The 17,557-nt window shown below is 39.3% G+C and overlaps 2 protein-coding genes across 4 annotated transcripts; one reads left to right on the top strand and one right to left on the bottom strand.

Moving 5' to 3' along the window:
• Positions 1-196: 196 nt before the first annotated feature.
• Positions 197-5,652, bottom strand: coq4 (coenzyme Q4 homolog (S. cerevisiae)). 2 transcript variants are annotated; one of them, XM_046376139.1, is made up of 7 exons: positions 5,424-5,652; positions 4,337-4,504; positions 3,008-3,104; positions 2,785-2,887; positions 2,492-2,621; positions 1,776-1,869; positions 197-1,043 (listed from the first exon to the last, which is right to left on the bottom strand). In XM_046376139.1, the coding sequence occupies exons 1-7, from the start codon at positions 5,650-5,652 to the stop codon at positions 860-862; spliced, it is 1,005 nt and encodes a 334-aa protein (XP_046232095.1). In that variant the 3' UTR covers positions 197-859. The 2 variants fall into 2 exon arrangements, with proteins under 2 accessions (XP_046232095.1, XP_046232096.1); XM_046376140.1 differs by having other exon boundaries at positions 4,337-4,501.
• Positions 5,602-17,101, top strand: traf2b (Tnf receptor-associated factor 2b). Of its 2 annotated transcripts, none has more exons than XM_046376137.1 (11): positions 5,602-5,733; positions 10,348-10,550; positions 11,254-11,332; positions 11,521-11,619; positions 13,336-13,497; positions 13,675-13,749; positions 14,310-14,384; positions 14,967-15,191; positions 15,287-15,590; positions 15,806-15,954; positions 16,044-17,101. In XM_046376137.1, exons 2-11 carry the CDS (start codon positions 10,375-10,377, stop codon positions 16,260-16,262), a joined length of 1,563 nt encoding a protein of 520 aa, XP_046232093.1. In that variant the 5' UTR covers positions 5,602-5,733; positions 10,348-10,374; the 3' UTR covers positions 16,263-17,101. The 2 variants fall into 2 exon arrangements, with proteins under 2 accessions (XP_046232093.1, XP_046232092.1); XM_046376136.1 differs by lacking the exon at positions 5,602-5,733 and adding an exon at positions 6,033-6,154.
• The last annotated feature ends 456 nt before the right edge of the window (positions 17,102-17,557 follow it).

Genomic DNA, 17,557 nt, shown 5'->3' with positions numbered 1-17,557 from the left:
ACTCCAGAACCACGGACAGTTACAGGTACTCACTGCAATCAGCCAGAAGCTTAAATTGAGCACATGTATTTTACCTGCCGAATGTTGTTGTGTATTCACGATGCATGTAAAATTGTGGGTTTCATTTGTGTTTTGCGTCCAAAGCAAAATGCAGACTAAACGTTACTTACATATTTAAAAAATAACCAGGAAAATGTTCTTAAGTGGAAATGTTATTTACAGCTGCCAAAAAGGGTACACAGTTTGGTTTCCTGTTGACATCATTATTTCTGTAGAAATGAAACACATATTTACAGAACACAGCAAGCAGTAAAAGAGTGAGTCAAAAGATAGCAGAAGCAGCTGCATCAACCTACTTCTGCTCAACCATAAATGCTTGTATCGTGCACCTGCAGCCGTACTGCTCCTCGATAATTTAACAACTGGATTAAATTAAAGAACTGGTCACAAACACGACAAACAGTATCAGCGAATATTTAATAACATTTGTTGTTCAGTTTTTTAAAATTATTTTTGTCTTCCATACAAACACACACACACACACACACTCCGCTACACTCTCAACAACATAAAAACCTGAAAATTTCAACAGCTGAAATTACTTCACTCTGAATCACATTTCAAAGCAAAACTTGGCTTATCATGAAGGAAGATACATTCAGGATGCAAGAAGGGACAAGCCAAAGTTTGCCAAGGGTGAAGTGAAACTTCCCCTCCATTTGCTTAGTGATGAATAATTTCCTTCTCAAAATTACATACAAAATTCCAGTAAGACTGGAAATATTTCTGGTTTGTTGACTTTTAAAGCTAATTTGTCCTGTGTTTCCTGAATCATTCATCCTTTTTTTCCTGTTTTTCCTCACGTGCTCCTCTTGTTGGTGGCGCTGAGTGTGACGGGAGGGGGCTCTATGTTGAGCTCTTGTCGGAGCTCTTCGAGGCTCTGCTCCCATCGCCTCTCGTAGAAGATACTGAGGACACAGCGGGACCGCCGCCCGTTCCTCAGAGCCCACGGACCCAAGGAAGTGAACAGTGACTGTAAACGTCTAGTGAAAGGTGATACAGGGAAGGAACGTTTCATCATTATACAACAATGATGAGGTCATTTTGTTAAAGATAAACAGGCCAGAGCCCAGTGAGACAAAGAACACAGGTAAATTCAGTTATCGAATGAGGAAGGTTTAATGACTGACAGGGACAGAATAGGTTTAGTAAAGGCATCTATTAATTTCCGAGTGTTTCCTCTTATCCTTCTGTTACTGCTCATAATCAGGAAAACGTGTGATTCATTTTCACAATATTTCAGTAATTCCTTGTAGGTGCAGAATTTGGCTGCATTGGTCAGAGTTGGGCTCATGCTTTCTAATGTCCATTCGTGATGTACAGACTAAAGTTTGAAACCTTTGACGTATGTAGAGTGTGAATACATTTTTAAGCAAAAATTCTAGCAGCTTTCAAAATAATAATATTCACTGGTTTTCTTAGTTTTCTATTTATATGAAATTCAATATTTGTGGATTTTGGCCTGTTGTTTAGACAAAACATCTGAATATGTCCTTTGGGACTTGGGGGAATTGGCCATTCCTTACAAATCTTTGACACTTTCTTGGTTAAAGAAAGGCTTAATCAAGAAAATAATCACCACATTAATCGCGGCTGAAAATAATCGTTAATTTGAGCCCAAAGCAATCTGCTCTGTTCTTGGCACCATGAGTATTTCATTCAGTCACTCTAGCTGTAACGAGCTCTACTTCCAATCAATCGCACTACGACTGTACCTTGCATTCAGCCGAAGTGGTCCCAAAACGGCTCCAAGAGCACACATTGGAAGCCCAGTCTGAGCAGCTTCAAACCATTTCACTGCCACCTCACCTGAAAGCAGCAGGAAAGGACAGAGAGAAGGACATGTCTACATTATTCAAGACGAAAGGAGAATAGAGAACCAGAAGTCAGTCATTCAACAGTCAAGTGTGTCAATCACACATTTAGGCTTCACATGTTCACCTCAGCTGGTTTGTCTGCCACGCACACAATAATTCCTGCCAACTCACAACTGCGTGCCCAAATGCCAACAGCAATGAACCAGCAGTATTTTAGGGAAAAAATGTCACTTATTTTCCCAAACTTTTGTAATTATAGGTACCCCATGCTGATTTGCTGTACATTTATATTTGAGTAACACTACATGAAATGCCCACACTGCACAATCAAAAGCATTCTGAGAAAATGTCTCTCTGTGTAGTACTCCTATTCTTCTATGGAGACAGAGGACCACATCTGCATATGGGCCACCAAGACATAAACACACAACACAAGAGTCACTCTGACCTCCACCCCGTCTCCTCACAGCTGCAACAGAACGTTATTTTTTTTACCTCAGCATTACAGAACTTAGAATTAGAAAAGACTATTTTAGAAAGGCTGACTTTGGTCTATACAATTTGACATTGTAGAGGGCAGGGCAGTAATCGCCTGTTGTGTAATGGCAACTCACCCAACATGTTAGTGGGCATGCCCAGCAAGGTATGAAGCAAATCATGGACTTCTCTGTATCTCTGCATGACGTAAGCCAGCTCTTCATCGTCCACAAACTTCACATCTGCCCTTGAGTCCGGGGTCACGTGCTGACAGATAAGGAAAATGAATGCATGAGTCAAGACAAAAGAGAAACATGCAAAGAGGGAAATCTGGGGAAATGTATTTAGCTTGAAATGGGTGCTGAGAAATGTAGAACAAGTATGAAGCTTTTTTTGTGTGTAGTTTTAAAACACATCAACAGACACTCACATTGTCCTCCAGAAAACGGAGGTATTCCCTCCCAAAAGAGCCGTCAGGCAGGGACACCATCGTGCTCAGATCAAGGGTAGACAGCCGGATCCTGGGCCTTTCTCTGCAATAGCCAGTCAGTAATAAATAAGACAAAATCAAGTTTTATTCACAGTCGAGAAAATTATATTTTAAAGCATATATATCTGACTATTATTGACCAAAATGTCTTGCAGGGACTCACGTTAAGACAATGTAACCTTCGGGATCGTTTCTCATTCTGTCCCTGAGATTTATCAATGCTAGATGTCCTGTCGTCTCCCCGAGCACCGCGACCATATCTGTCAAGAGTGTTTCATACCCTTAAATTGTATTAAAAGTACAATAAAGAGATTTTCAAGATATGAAACCCACAAACTAATAGTTGCCTGCCCCAGAAAAACAAACATTTCGGCATCAAGATTTTCAGATTTTTTCATTACATTGATAATAAACATTTTATGGCTTCTCAAATTTGTGCAGTTTGTCTTAAAATAGCATTTTTAATGGAGCTTAAATGTATCAGAATCAAAATTTTACACAAGTTTAGTTTAGTCAAAGCCCCATGAGGATTAGAAACAGATTTTACAAGTCTGAGTATATGCCAGAAAATGCCACGTCCGGTGATGTTATCAGAGTTATCTCAGTTTGGGTTTTAGGCTAGACCTTTTTAACACAGCCTAGAGTCTGCATTACGCACATGGTGGTATGGAGCTGAAATGTGTGATATTATTCTGTAGTCGTGCATTTACAAAGCAATCAGCATATTTGAAGATTTACCACTACCATGGACAGAATCTCCTTCTCAAAACAACTGACTAAGACATTTTTGAGACATATACCGTAATAAAGGTCTCCAGGGAATAAAAGTCTGAGAGATAGTAACTGATGTAATAGTACATGAGAACAGAACATCAGGTACAGCTGCCCACAGTCGGTGTAATTCTACTGAAAAATGACTAACAGGATGACAACAAGATCACTTTAAACACAACATGTTTGATGAAACTTATGGTGTAATAAAATAAAATGTTAAGGGAGAGAAATTTGATACATTTAATTCTCACTATCAAACAAAACTATAAACCAAATAACAAAATAACCTGAAATGGTTGTAAAGAAATTATGTTGAATTAGGACTGAAAGTACATTCTTTATAATGAAAAGAGCAGTTTGAGCAGATTTGCTTGTGGCCTTCATCAGCGAACAGCAAAGGTTAACTTTATACTCTTCATTAGGCTGCAATGTATGACAGATTTCTCGTCAAAGGTGCATTATAAGTTAGACCGACTTTTAAAGAATTTCCAAAGTTTGGAGCATTAGGGGATTCCTACTGCAACACCACAAGAGCTATCCCCATATTTGACTAAACAGAAGGTGTTTCTGTGGTTTTCTCTGCCCACAGCAGATTGGATTCATTTTCATTGCAAAGATACAGATGAGGAATGCATGGAAATAGGTGAGGTTTCCATGAAACAAATGTCACCAAGGGAGCTGCAGTTTGACATGAGGCAACCATGTGTATAAGTCTCACCATGTCTGTAGGGGTTTTGTAGTGCAACCACACCTGACCCAACAGCCAACAGGGCTTTCTGGATGGGAGTGGTGTGGATGTGTTCAGGGTAAAGGCCATCATGGCAGCTGTCTGTAAGCCCATCGCTGCTGCTGCTGCTGCTACTGTGCAGCTGCTGGACACACACTGCTTGAGACAAAAGTTGAGCAACATTAGGAGCAGGATTAAGAAACTCTAATAATGTAGCTGACAACTGTTTCATAACATAACAACTCAACAGTTTGCTGATAATGATGCATTTCAGAGCAAAAACCTTTGTTATGCTCTACAGTAAGTGGCTAAAACCTCCCATATACTGGTGCAACCTTAGTATACTACAATGGATTATAGGTGCACCCTTAGAAAGAAAACTGACAATTACAAAACAAAAAAGTTACGACAGAATCCAGGTATTGTGAATTCGAAAAAAAAAAACAAAACTTGTGTTTGGACTCCTTTGTATCCTCTTCATTAGGCTCCTCTGCTCTGTTTGTGGGACTGTTTTCCTGTCAGGATGTTTCCCTCCCATTTCCTTTCAGGGCGGCTATGAATCGCAATTTAGCGGAGGTGGTATTTTTGGTATTTTGTATGGACAGTAAGCCAAACAAAGCTGAGATTGAAACCTCTTCATAAGTGTTTTCAGCAGTTAGTTTCAAATCTCCACCTCCGAAAAAACAGCAGGGCACATCACCTTCCCTACCACCTTCTGTGCCATCCAGGGACCACAGTCCCAAGCAGTGAATACTAATATAACACACAAAGGTAATCACTTTCTGAAAACCAGGCCCTGCAAGACCCCAGCTACTGTTTCAAGACAAATCTGGCCTATGACTCATGCATCACTGCTTCAATTTCCTTAAATAATATGACCATGACCAGATGTCCACTAAGCTAGCTACGTAAAGTAGCTAGTAGTACTGTTTATGCTTTCTTTGGTAATGCTAGCTAAACTGCCCGGACAGCTACGTTTTGACATTAAAACAGAAACAAGGACACGTACATCTAGCTGGATTTATTTGAAAATAATCGTGGTACCATTGCGCAATTCGCTTTAAAATAACAGAGTTACCTTTGGAGATCAGCACGCATTGCCGTGAATTTAGCCCTTTTAATGCATGACCCAAGTGCAGCAACATTGCGAACGCTAATGTGCATGCGCATTGTTTTAGATAGTTTTTAACTCCGGCACAGCCACGGCGGAGGGGCGGGATGGGTGAGGTACTGTAGTGCACTACAGAGCGTCTACAGACGGTGACTCCGTTCTCCCCAGCTACCTTATTCAAACAAAAGAAGCGCATGCAGCAACAAAATTGTAGATACAGTCAAAGGTTGCCAATGCGTTTCCTGAGTGATGGCAGTGGCACAATAAAGACGCGAAGGTTAGTTGACTAGGCTGGTGTTTCTGCTTGCCAGGTGACTACTTACTTAAGCAGTTATCTGACCGAACAGTTAATTCGCTAAAAACACTGTAAAAGGGCTGTCAAAACTGCCCAACTTAGTCATTAACTAACGCTAGCTACCTAAAGTTGTGTAGCTACTACGACGTAAAGTATAAATTATGTGCGTGGTACATTAAATTACTTGTTTTTAGCCGATAACACAAACGATTAAATAAAGTAAAAATGACAGCTGTATAAGTTACTCGCTACCGCAAAGGTACGAGCTAACTAAGAGATTGTCGACTGAAGCGAAAAACACTAACCTCCCGTTAAGGCTGACGTGTCTGAAGTGGGTGTAACATAAATACCGGGGTAGATCTGGCATGCTAGTATAAGTGGAGCACGCACTTTTGCAACATTGGTGAGTAAAGGGTTTGGTTTGGTTTCGATACTGTGTCGCAGCAGACTCAGACCCTGGAAGCACTTGCCGGACTGAGAGAAAAACTGACTGACTGACTGACTGCGAATAGGGCGAGCGTACAGGGAGCGTGAAGTGTAGACGGCGTTGTTGGTGTTGCCTTCACGTAGCTGTTTAAAATGCAGTCAGTGATTATGTTTTTGAGACAGGGAAGTCATTGCGGAGGAAACTGAATGGATAGCTGTACTTTATTTTTCAACAGATCGTTTTGTTTAAGAATGCAGCAGTTGTTGGTGGTGATGGTTGTTAGGTGACAGTTGGTGACAGAGTTTGCGTGACTCTGTGGATCAAGTTCAAAAAGTAGTTTCGTTATACTTGTGCATATGGGTGCTTTTAAGTTACTTACGTTCTCATTTCCGGCATTTTCAACCAGCTTTTACACAACTCCAGTTTCTATATGTGATTACGTGGTTTAATTTAATTGTTGTTTTCACTGGTTTTCTAATTGGCAGCCACTCAAGGTTTCCATGAATACACAATCTAATCACCAGCTTGAGTGTATTCTTGAAGTTAGTAAGATTTTCCTCAAGGTTGTTTTTCATGTCATGTTGTTCTTGAATCATATACCATTTTTTCCTCCTACAGGGTAGGTTTCACCAAATGAAACTCATTAAAAGATTGTGAAATATCAGAATACATTCACCACCACATGTTTTGTAAAGGTGAAGAAATATGAATCAGCCTACAGTTTGAATGTGCTTATCTGTCTGATAAGCATTCTGAGAATTTAAACAGGAACAGGCAGTGAAACCAGTATAGGATAGTTCACAGAAATGAAATATAAAACTTTTCCAGCCTTAAACAGGGTTCCTACTCAAGTTGATATGAAGTAATCTTGGGTGTAACATGATTACTAAACGATGACTGGTCACTGTTCTGGAGAATTCACTGTAAGATAACCAGTATTGCTGTTTCATTGCCAAGTGTAAGAGTTAGTAGTTCAAATTTGAAAATTTGACAAATAAACTCATAAAATATCATTATTTAGTCTTGTTAGAAAGGCTAATAAAATGTCAGCAATAGTTTAATGTTTACCAAAATATTTCAAACATAGTTAAAATGCTTTGTAATGTCATGTTGTCAAAGTTGGGATTTACCAGAAATATTTATTGAATGAATACAAATGTGAGATGAATGAGACTGAATGTTTCTGGAAAAATTATAATGTTTGTAGTCTGAATGTTTACTTTAAAGGTTGCTGTTGGTCAAATGATGACTTGTAGCAAATTAAGTCTCATGATGAGCATGAACACTCTCTAGCTTTTAGTCATCTGATCACAAGATTTTCATCATTACTCATTATGCAAAGATCATTTTGAAAATGTAAATGTAAAGGTTCTCATGGTAACCTTAAAGTTGCCAGTTCCATCTGTCTTTTTAAGTTTTGAATTGACACTTTTATTTCACTTCCCCACATAGAAAGTTCAGATATTTCCCACTTTTAAGCCACTTCAACAAAGGGTTCACTAAGCTCTCATTCCTAGTAGAAACATAATGAGAAACCAGAGGCACACAGTCTACATACACTCAGTGCAGGATAAAGAGCGTGTTTTGTAACCAAACAGTGCAATGTTGGTGGAAAATATGGCCTTTACCTCCACCTTATTTAAACAGATAGCCCTGTTACCGCTGTCTCACATTAGCAAAAGGCTGAGTTGAATTTTATATAGTATTTATGTGTTTTTGTGAGTGGAATTCTGTTTGACACTGAATATTTATCTACGGGTGAATTATTTTTTAAAGATATGCTTTCACTCAAGTAAATGAATAGGTGGAGACAACACTGCTCAAAACTGGCTTTTGTACTGCAGTTAAAACCAGATAAGCTTCATACCTGTTAAGCAACTGTCAACTGCAAGCCAAAAGGTTTCAGAGGTTAATCAGTCCTGTCATTACATGTTAATTTCGATCTGGTTGTGTGCAGAGTTGACATGTAATACTTGCATGCATGCACATACTGTAGTATAACGTTTTTGGCATTTTTAAAACTCCAACCCGGTTGTGCGCTGTGACAGGCCGCAAACATCAAACAGTATTTGCTGTGTTTGTGTGGGATTACATTGGTGTATGATGACATGTCATATGGGAAAAATACTCGCTACTCATTTCCCATAATGTATTTCTCAGTAATCAAATAATAAATAAATAATACAATAATGTACTCATTAACAGATCAAACATTTATAGAGCAGCTTTCTAAAAGGAAGTATTTTTTATAATGGCGTAAAAGTACCAAATGTAGTTCCTGCACAACTGTCATACTGTGTCCAATGCGGCAGACTGTGGGAGTGACATGATGTCAATGGGTTTTGTAGTCTGATTTGGACAACTCATTACTTCAAGCTTAGTCTGACGAACATTATTGGAATTGTGAATTGGAAGCTGACTAGACTTATTCAGCCTCCCCTAGTTGGTTTTTTTTTTTCATTGTTTATTCGGAGATACAGCTGACGCTGACAAAGAGTAAACACACATCACGAGCCTTGCAGCATCTCACAGCTTTTTAAAATTAGACAAATAGATTTAAAGTACCACTGCCGCTTTTGACCTCGCTCAGTTTCATACCAGTTGGTGTGGCCTGTAGGGGTCACTGTAATCACACTTTCCAACATAAGACGTACAGATGTGTACGCGAAGACTTACAACGTCGTAAAAGATATAAATCTGCAATATCTTGGAACCTCATTTAATTTGTGCACTGACACGTAAAAAGTAATCCGTAACTGCTCACCATCTTCACGTTGTGCCTTGTGTTGTAGTCCATATATTGTGGGCAGAAAATAAAACTACCACTAGGTGGCAGCACAAGTAAGATTGTGAGCATTGTGTGTGACTTTTTAAGAAAATTCATCTTTTGAGCAGGAGATGGCATACCTAAATCTAAATAAGTGCATATAGCATGAGAACACTGTCCTGTCCTGGCACATAGATGAATACCACATACACTATATAGACAAAAGTATCAAGACACTCCGCTTTATGGGGCTGGTTGCTTCAGCATATCAAGACACTTTGGACAATGCTATGCTTCCAACTCTGGACAACAGTTTGGGAAAGGCCCTTTTCTATGGCATGGCTGTGCCCCAGTGCACAAAGCAACATCCATAAAGACATGGTTGGATGAGTTTGGTGTGGAAGAACTTGACTGGTCTGCACAAAGTCCTGACCTCAACCCCATCGAACACCTTTGGATTGACCAGGAACAGCAACTGCCAGTCAGGCCTTTTGGTCCAACATCAGTGTCTGACCTCACAAATGCTCTACTGCATGAATGGGCAAAAATTCCCACAGAAACACTCCAAAATCTTGTGGAAAGCCTTCCCAGCAGAGTGGAAGCTGTTATAGCTGCAAAGCTACAGCTCCAATACTTTTGTTTATATAGTTTACCAATTAATCAAGAAAATAAAGCTCACAGACAGACTGGGCACATGATGGTGCTGTTACCACAATTTTTATGTTTTGTCTCCTTATGTCTCCTTAACTGTAACAGTTGGCATCCATTGTGATCTGTTGCATCATGTTATAGTTGGCCTGATCTTAGGTTTTATCAAAAGTTGTTTGTTTTTCTCTCACTATTTTGAGAAATTTTTCCCATATCTCATGTAGGCTTCCTGGATAATGCAGGCATTCTGGAAACACATGCCAATGTAACGTGTATCTTAGTCACAGGGGTTCCATTGTACTTTCAGTGGTTTTACATCTTTGGAAATTCATGCAAAGCCACAGGTTATTTCCATGTGTGGTATTACAACAGATTCACATCTGTTTTGACTACATAAGATGTAAGATTTAAAACATGTTTTAGTCTGTAGTAGCCAACTTAATAAGGTTAAGATGGCAGACTCCCGCAGTTTCACAATTATGATTCAACCATACAGTGTCACTTTCACTTCAGGGCTTGATTGATACTCATTTTGTACTTTCAGTACAATTAGTGGATTTCACGTGTTCTGACACTTCCAGTGGGTTGAAGTCAGACATTCTGGTAATTATTAGTTAGATTTATACCTACTGGAACTGTTCATTAAGTAATTAAGTGTCTTGGGGAAAACACAAAATGTTGTGATTGATGTGCTGTCTGTCTCGAAAGGCTTGTTTTGTTGTTAACAGCTGTTATGTATGGTATTCATTCACAGGATATAGCACCAGGTTGATGGAGAACAATGGCACGAATTTCGTTGGACTGTCAAAACTCTTTACCAGGGATCCCCCTCAGTGTGCTGTCAGTGCCTATGGAAAATAAATACAAATGTCAGCTGTGTCTCCAGGTCCTGAGGAAGCCTGTCCAGGCTCAGTGTGGTCACCGCTTCTGTGTACACTGCTTCAAGCAGCTCACCAGGTAGACTGAACATCCTCAGACCATTTACGGTCATGTGGAAACTTCCTTCCTTCCCTTCCCCTAATGCTTACCCTCTTAGTGGACATGTCTCAGCACTTCCTATGTTCTTATCACCTCTGCAAATTCTTTGAAGATCCCGAGGTCAGTTACTTTATGCAGACTCATCCACCACATGACTGGATTATTTTACTGGAGCCACCAGTGATTCACAAGGATTTGACAGTGCTGACTCATTCTAACTCATTTTCTTTTCTTTGTTTTCATGTTTTACTGCTTAGCTATTTTAAATATGCTGGTGTGTCACCTTATGTATGGTGATGGTTATCGCATAGGGTGACAATACAGGGAATGAAATAATTTTAACGGCTATACAACAAAATGTATTAAACTAAACCATAGTTTCACCTGTACTTTGCGTGCGTATGTGTGTGTGTGTTATTCATTTATTTGAACTCATCTTTGCGAAAGCTAAAACATTTTTCCTTTGTCCTTTTTCCATTTTTGACAACTTTTGCAAATGGCAGCATTTATATAGCACTTCAAGCTTGTTTCACTTCTGTTGCAGTGGTTAGAGAATCATCTACTTGTGCTGCGTTCCTTAGAACACAGCAAAATTGTTGCTGACTGTTAGCAATAACTAGCTATTGTTGTTGTTGGGGTTTTTTTTTTTACTAACTGCAAAGTAAACTGTTTCGTTTGTCAGTTCTGGGCCAAAGCCGTGTGAAGCCTGTCGCCAAGAAGAGATGTATGAGGAACCTATGTCCATTCTGAATAGTAGTGAAGTAAGTTCTAGCATGTAGTTTCCTGCCAACATTGCTTTCTTATGAGACATCTTCCACACCCATCTGCTTCAGAGAAACTTATATGACAACAGTCTGGGGTTTCCCCCACCACAGAGTAGCACAATGCAAACTATTATGTCTCCTTGCTATTATAATTTGGAGCTTTGTGTTCATTACTCCCTCACTAGGTATTTCCAGACAATGCTGCAGGTCGAGAGATAGCAAGTCTGCCTGCCAGGTGTTTGAACGAGGGCTGTGACTGGACAGGGTCGATAAAAGAATATGAGGTGAGGTATACATCTCAACTTGTGGTTGTGCTTAGTGCTTTCTAGATGAGTGTCTGTCCCTGCCTTTCCCAGTATTTACCCAAGTGTTAGTTTACCACAACCAAAACAAAAGTGGGAGTATTTGTTTGAAATCTTTTTAATACCAGCAGTGCACATATTCTGGGTTCTTCTGTGAATTTTTTTTTGCCCATACTGTATGCACTGCAGCAGTACAAAAAACAGGAAGTGAAACCTAACACGCGGTCTGGAAAATCCCCATGTTATCCACTCAGCTAACAACAACAAGTCAGTGTGGAAAGTACCAGAACATAAAAGGCCATGTGGGCTCAAGATTAGCCTGACAGCTGGTGAAGCTGGTGACAGCTAGTTGACCATTGTATGATAATGAAACTGCTTTTTTTAGACTTACGTTTCATCAGTTCTCAAGGGAAAAAACAAATTCACATGAGCCGTCTGACATTAGATTGAGACGATGATTCTATCCTTGACACAGACTGTTTGTGGAAAAATCCCCATTAGAGTCATAAAGGCTGTTTGTGTTTCTCCGTTTGAATGAGTGTCCGTTTGATTGCTAGTTCTGTTTCTGCTGTGAACATCACAGTGTGGGGCGAGTTTGTGTATTAAAGAGACTTTCTGATGCTCTCTGACGATGTCTTAGTGCTCTCGCTCCGTTTGTGGTTTTATCTCAACACAACTTCGTGTAGATACAGGAAATGTTAAAATAATGTGACAACAGGAGATATTTAAAGTAATGACGCTTGCGCATGGTGCTAATATTATTTTTCTCGCTTTGTAAATGTGGCTCTGACTGGTAAGCTAGTAAGAAACACGTGCTGCTGTCTTTGTCACTGTTGAGTGGAAAACAGCTTCGCTGTTGTTAGCTAGCCAACACACCCAAAACCAGGTCCCACAAAGCTGGAAAAACGGACTAAGCGAGGTGTCTGGGTGACGTTGGAAGGACGGGGATTTGACTGCTAAATGATGATTCATATTTTGGTGTGGTTGTTTGGTTCAAGGTTTGCTGGCGTTACATCTGCACAGTGAACAGTCAAAGCGAAAAACAGGCTAGCCTACCTGAGGTTGCAGCTCTGTGGCTTCATGCGTGCTGTTCGTTGCCATTCTGAAAGAGACTAACTTCCTGGTCGGTGGACTCCGCCTCACAGTTGAGCTCCGCCCTTTCATTTCCCGCTATTTTTTTAAAACGTAGATATTTTATCTTTTAATTTTTATTTTTAGCACTTTAAAGAAAAAAAAGCTTTTTTCCAGTAAGGTTTTGTCGTACTTCCATTTTTCCTTTATTGATAGCTCTTGTCTCTCAAATCTCCCTTCTTATCTCACTTCTTTGCTACAAATATTAAGTCTCACCCTATTGGGTTACAGTGGAAAAGAAAAATAATAATAATCTCGGCAAAAATTGCATGGTCACAGAATCTTAGAGATCACTTTGATAATTAAGTGCACCTTTCCTTTGCGTGAGATGTGAACCTGCGGTTAAGTAACTTGTTTTTCTACATTTAGCTACGTTCATCCTGTACCACACGTCTAACAAGGGTGTGTCGCATTTATATAAAAACTGCCAAAAGATCAGGAGCTTTTATGTGACTGGTTTTGTTGTGACTCTCTTTCTAAAACAAAACAACAACAAATACCAGAACACACCTGCTTTGCTTATGTGACAACAGCACTAATAATATAGTTGTCCTCTATTTTTTTTAGGCTAAGCATGAGGGTCGTTGTGAATTCGAGCGAGTACAGTGTGAGGCCTGCCAAACGTTTATCCTTTGTTCGGAGAAGGACAGACATAATGAGAGAGAATGTGAAGCAAGAACACTCAACTGCAAATACTGCAAAATGACCTTCAACTTTAAAGACATCAAGGTGAGAGATAAAGTTATCTCGTGTTAAAGCAGATGCAGTTGTGTCTGCATTAAAGGACCCAAGATAATATTCTCCTACTCCTTCATACTACTTCTCCTTTGTCTGCACAAAAACGAATTTCCCCTCGGGGATAAATAAAGGAATTCTGATTCTGATTCTGATTCTGATGTGCTTTAGGCCCACGATGAGATCTGTTTGAAGTTTCCCTTACAATGCAAGGACTGCGGAAAGAAAAAGATCCCAAGAGAAAAGGTAAAGCTTGAGCTGTTCCTCATATTACCTTTTAATTTTCTTCATTATATGTATATATACGTGGAGTTAAGTGGTTTTAAATCACTCATCGTGGTAATGTTTGACAGTGTCCTCTTTGAACAAAGGCTCTTAGGTTTATAAGAGGCTCTTAGACTTCTTAATGCTGTACCTGTGTATACAAAATTCACTGATTAGGCTAATGCTACGTAGCCAAAGCAAACCAAGCAACACCTGTCCCTGAATTGTTATGAAAATTTATATATATTATTATGCAAAGAACATGTTCTGACACTTCCAGTGGGTTTGACTAAGACTTTCTGGTAAGCAAAAGTGATAATAAAAATGAAGAAATAAATGTACCATGAAACTAGATGGTGTCAGTTTTGCACACTGAACATCTGGAAAGTCTAAGGCTTCTTTGTAAAGGTTTTAGAAAATGGTGCTTTAAAATTCCCTTCATGACCACTTAGTTTCTCTCTGACAATCATGCACTTGCACTTTCACTTTTCTGTTCGTTTAGCGCTGGTCCAGTAACTCTTAACCTTCCTTTCTACCTTCAGTTCAATGACCACAGCAGGTCCTGCGCAAAGTCAAAGAGTGCCTGTCCCTTCAGTGAAGTGGGCTGTAAATCTGTGGTATGTGCAGTAATCTAATCAAATATAATGCTTTCATTGTGTTACTTGGTATTGAAGCGGGTCGACACAGACTATTGATGCAGAGTTGTTATTGTTCAGAGGATGTTTGACATTTTAGGAAAATATACATATTCACTGCCTTGTGCATAGTTGGATTACAAAATTGATACCAGTCTCAAGATGTCTCACTGGGCCATTTTCTCTGAGCTCCTTTAAATGGTTTGAAGTGGGTGGGGCTGAGTTTGAAAAATGGTGACGTCATATCCTCCAGTGCACCAATCAGGGTTTGGCAACATTTGAACGTTTGAAATCTGATAAAACTTAAAGAGTTGCTGGCTTACGTTACCAGGGCACACACACAGAGTCCTCGATGGGTGTTTGACTCTTGATAACCACTACCTCAACATGTTTTTTAAAGTCTGTTGCTCATTGAAACAGTTGGACATAACTTCCTCAGAACTAATATCACCAACATTAGACAAGTGTTTATCAGTCATTTGCAATTTATTCTCTGCAGTTTGGACTTTTTCAGCTTGCCACTAAATACACCGGTGGCTAAATAAACTGTGTTTTGTTCCTCAGATAGAAAACGGGAAGCTCAGCGACCATGAGCACAGCAGCACCATGGAGCACTTGCGTCTGCTGCTGCCCATGGTGCTGTCCGTGGGCCGGGCGCGGTCTGACAGTTCTGGTCCCGGGGAGTGGCAGGAGGACTCTGGTCTGGGCCTGTACAGGGCTCCTGAGGAGGGAGGCAACATAGGCACTGGAGCTGCAGCCTCTGCGCAGTCCGTGGACTTGGAGAAAAAAGTGAGCCTGAAACGTGTTGGATGCTTATTGTTGGCTGCTAATTTTTCTCTGTCTTAATTGAGAATCTAAATGTATCTGTTGCTGTTTTTGGACAGATAAGTGCATTAGAAAGCATCGTGTGTGTCCTGAACCGAGAGGTGGAGCGCAGCTCGGTTACGTTGGAGGCTTTCTCACGTCAGCATCGTTTAGACCAGGAAAAAATTGAAAACCTCTCCAATAAAGTGTGTCAGCTCGAGCGGACAGTCACGATGAAAGACTTGCAGCTGTCTGAAACCGAACACATGGTGCGAGAACTCCAATTCTGCACCTATGATGGGATATTTGTCTGGAAAATCCCTGACTTCTCACGCCATAGACAAGATGCTGTGATTGGACGTTCACCTGCAATGTTCTCTCCAGGTGAGATGGAAAACATAATCACCACCCGTTGTGCATTTCAAAGGTGCTCACATGTGGTTGCTTTGAATTTGAGTGAGCTAATATCACATGATTTGTATGATCTAAACTTTTGGCATGTGGTAAAGGAAAATGTCTTCTAACAAGTCATCTTTGTTTTCTCAGTAAAGTTTTTAGGCTTTGTTTACATTCCGGGTTCTTGTTTTTCTTGCTCACAGCGTTTTACTCCAGCAAATACGGATACAAAATGTGTCTGAGGCTATATTTGAATGGTGACGGGACGGGGAGAGGGACACACCTTTCGCTGTTCTTTGTCGTCATGAGGGGCAAGTACGATGCGCTGCTCAAATGGCCTTTCAGTCAGAAGGTAAGAAGACTTGTAGATGATCTTTCCACCCATTTGAAGCCACGATTATCACGATCAGTAGCACAAAACTTCTCCTTCTCTTTCTCCAGGTGACTCTAATGCTCTTGGATCAGAACAACAGAGAGCACATTATTGATGCTTTCCGCCCCGATGTCACCTCCACCTCCTTTCAGCAGCCAACCAGTGAAATGAACATCGCCAGTGGCTGCCCGCTCTTCTGTCCACTGGCTAAGCTGGCTGGCAAGAGCCCGTATCTGAGAAACGATACGATTTTCATCAAAGCTATTGTAGACCTCACAGGCTTATAGGGTGTGGACTGTGGAAGTTAAAGCACCAAAATATCTGTAAAAGAAAACATCAATAATATCATTAATATAATATTATAAAATATTTATATAATAATAACAATAATAAGAATGATAATGACAACAAGAATAATAATAATAATAATAATAATAATAATAATAATGAAAATAAGTATGATATGTAATATCTACTCTATACTAAGAATATCATGTCACAATTATTGTGGTGGATCTATAATGGTTATGGGCAACCACCTCTAGGTTTCCAACGGTTGGTACTTAGAAATAGAAAATTTAGCCATTTCTTTTACTTTACATATACTAAAATATAAAGTGCTGTTGAGCTTAATATCTTCAATTATCTGTCATCCTAAAGAGGCACTCTTTGCATTCGTTGCTATAATTAACTCTTAAAATATTTTTATACCTATTTATCTGAGCAGATAAAGAACACAGTTTAACGCCTTATAGTGACTAGAAATCTCAAATAACTCATATTCTCTCTATAGTCCCTTTTATTATAATCATTATACATTATTTACATTTATAGTTTCCCTTTTACTAATAATACTTTGGTGTATTTTGATACTTGTTTTAAAATACTTCTATCAGAATCATCCAAAATTTCCTTTCAGCATTTATTATGGGTGATATACACAATTAAAAGTTAACCAAAAATCTAATTGTTGAATGTATTAAGTTGTGATTAGTGGTGTTTGGCTTTATACATAAAACTGTAAGTGTTTTAATGTCCTATGTTGCTGTACTTGGGTGCCTGAAATTTACTGTAATTATTTACTATGTTTGCTCCTCCTAGTTACAACATTAAAATGTTTTGACATTAACACACCAATCTTTTAATTCAAGCAGTTATGACATTTAGTTTTTGATGAAAATTAAAATCATTATCAATCCTTATGCATTTTTGCTATAATTATAATAAAGAACTGCATCATATTTGCTGAATTTTTACACTTATTTTCTTCTGAGTTTTTATATGCCAGTCATTCTTTATGTGGTACCACTGCTATGTAGGAATGCTATGCGGGAGATTTTCATTTGTTCAGTTGCCGTACATTGTCATGACAAGAGGAGAGCAGAGAAAATAAATTAAGACAAAGATTCACTGCTTCCTTTTGGATTTAAGGATTTAAGGATTCGAGGAGCTTTGTTGTCATTTCACACATGTAGAAACATGAGGTGGAACGAAATTAGTTTCCCTGGTCCCGGTATAAGCCCAATAACCTACCCTAAGCTAAAATACGTAGCTACTATAAATATAAAACAGCACTATATAA

This window comes from Scatophagus argus, chromosome 20 (assembly GCF_020382885.2).
Source record: "Scatophagus argus isolate fScaArg1 chromosome 20, fScaArg1.pri, whole genome shotgun sequence".
NCBI classification, from domain to species: Eukaryota; Metazoa; Chordata; class Actinopteri; family Scatophagidae; genus Scatophagus; species Scatophagus argus.
This window is presented reverse-complemented; position numbering and strand designations above follow the sequence as displayed.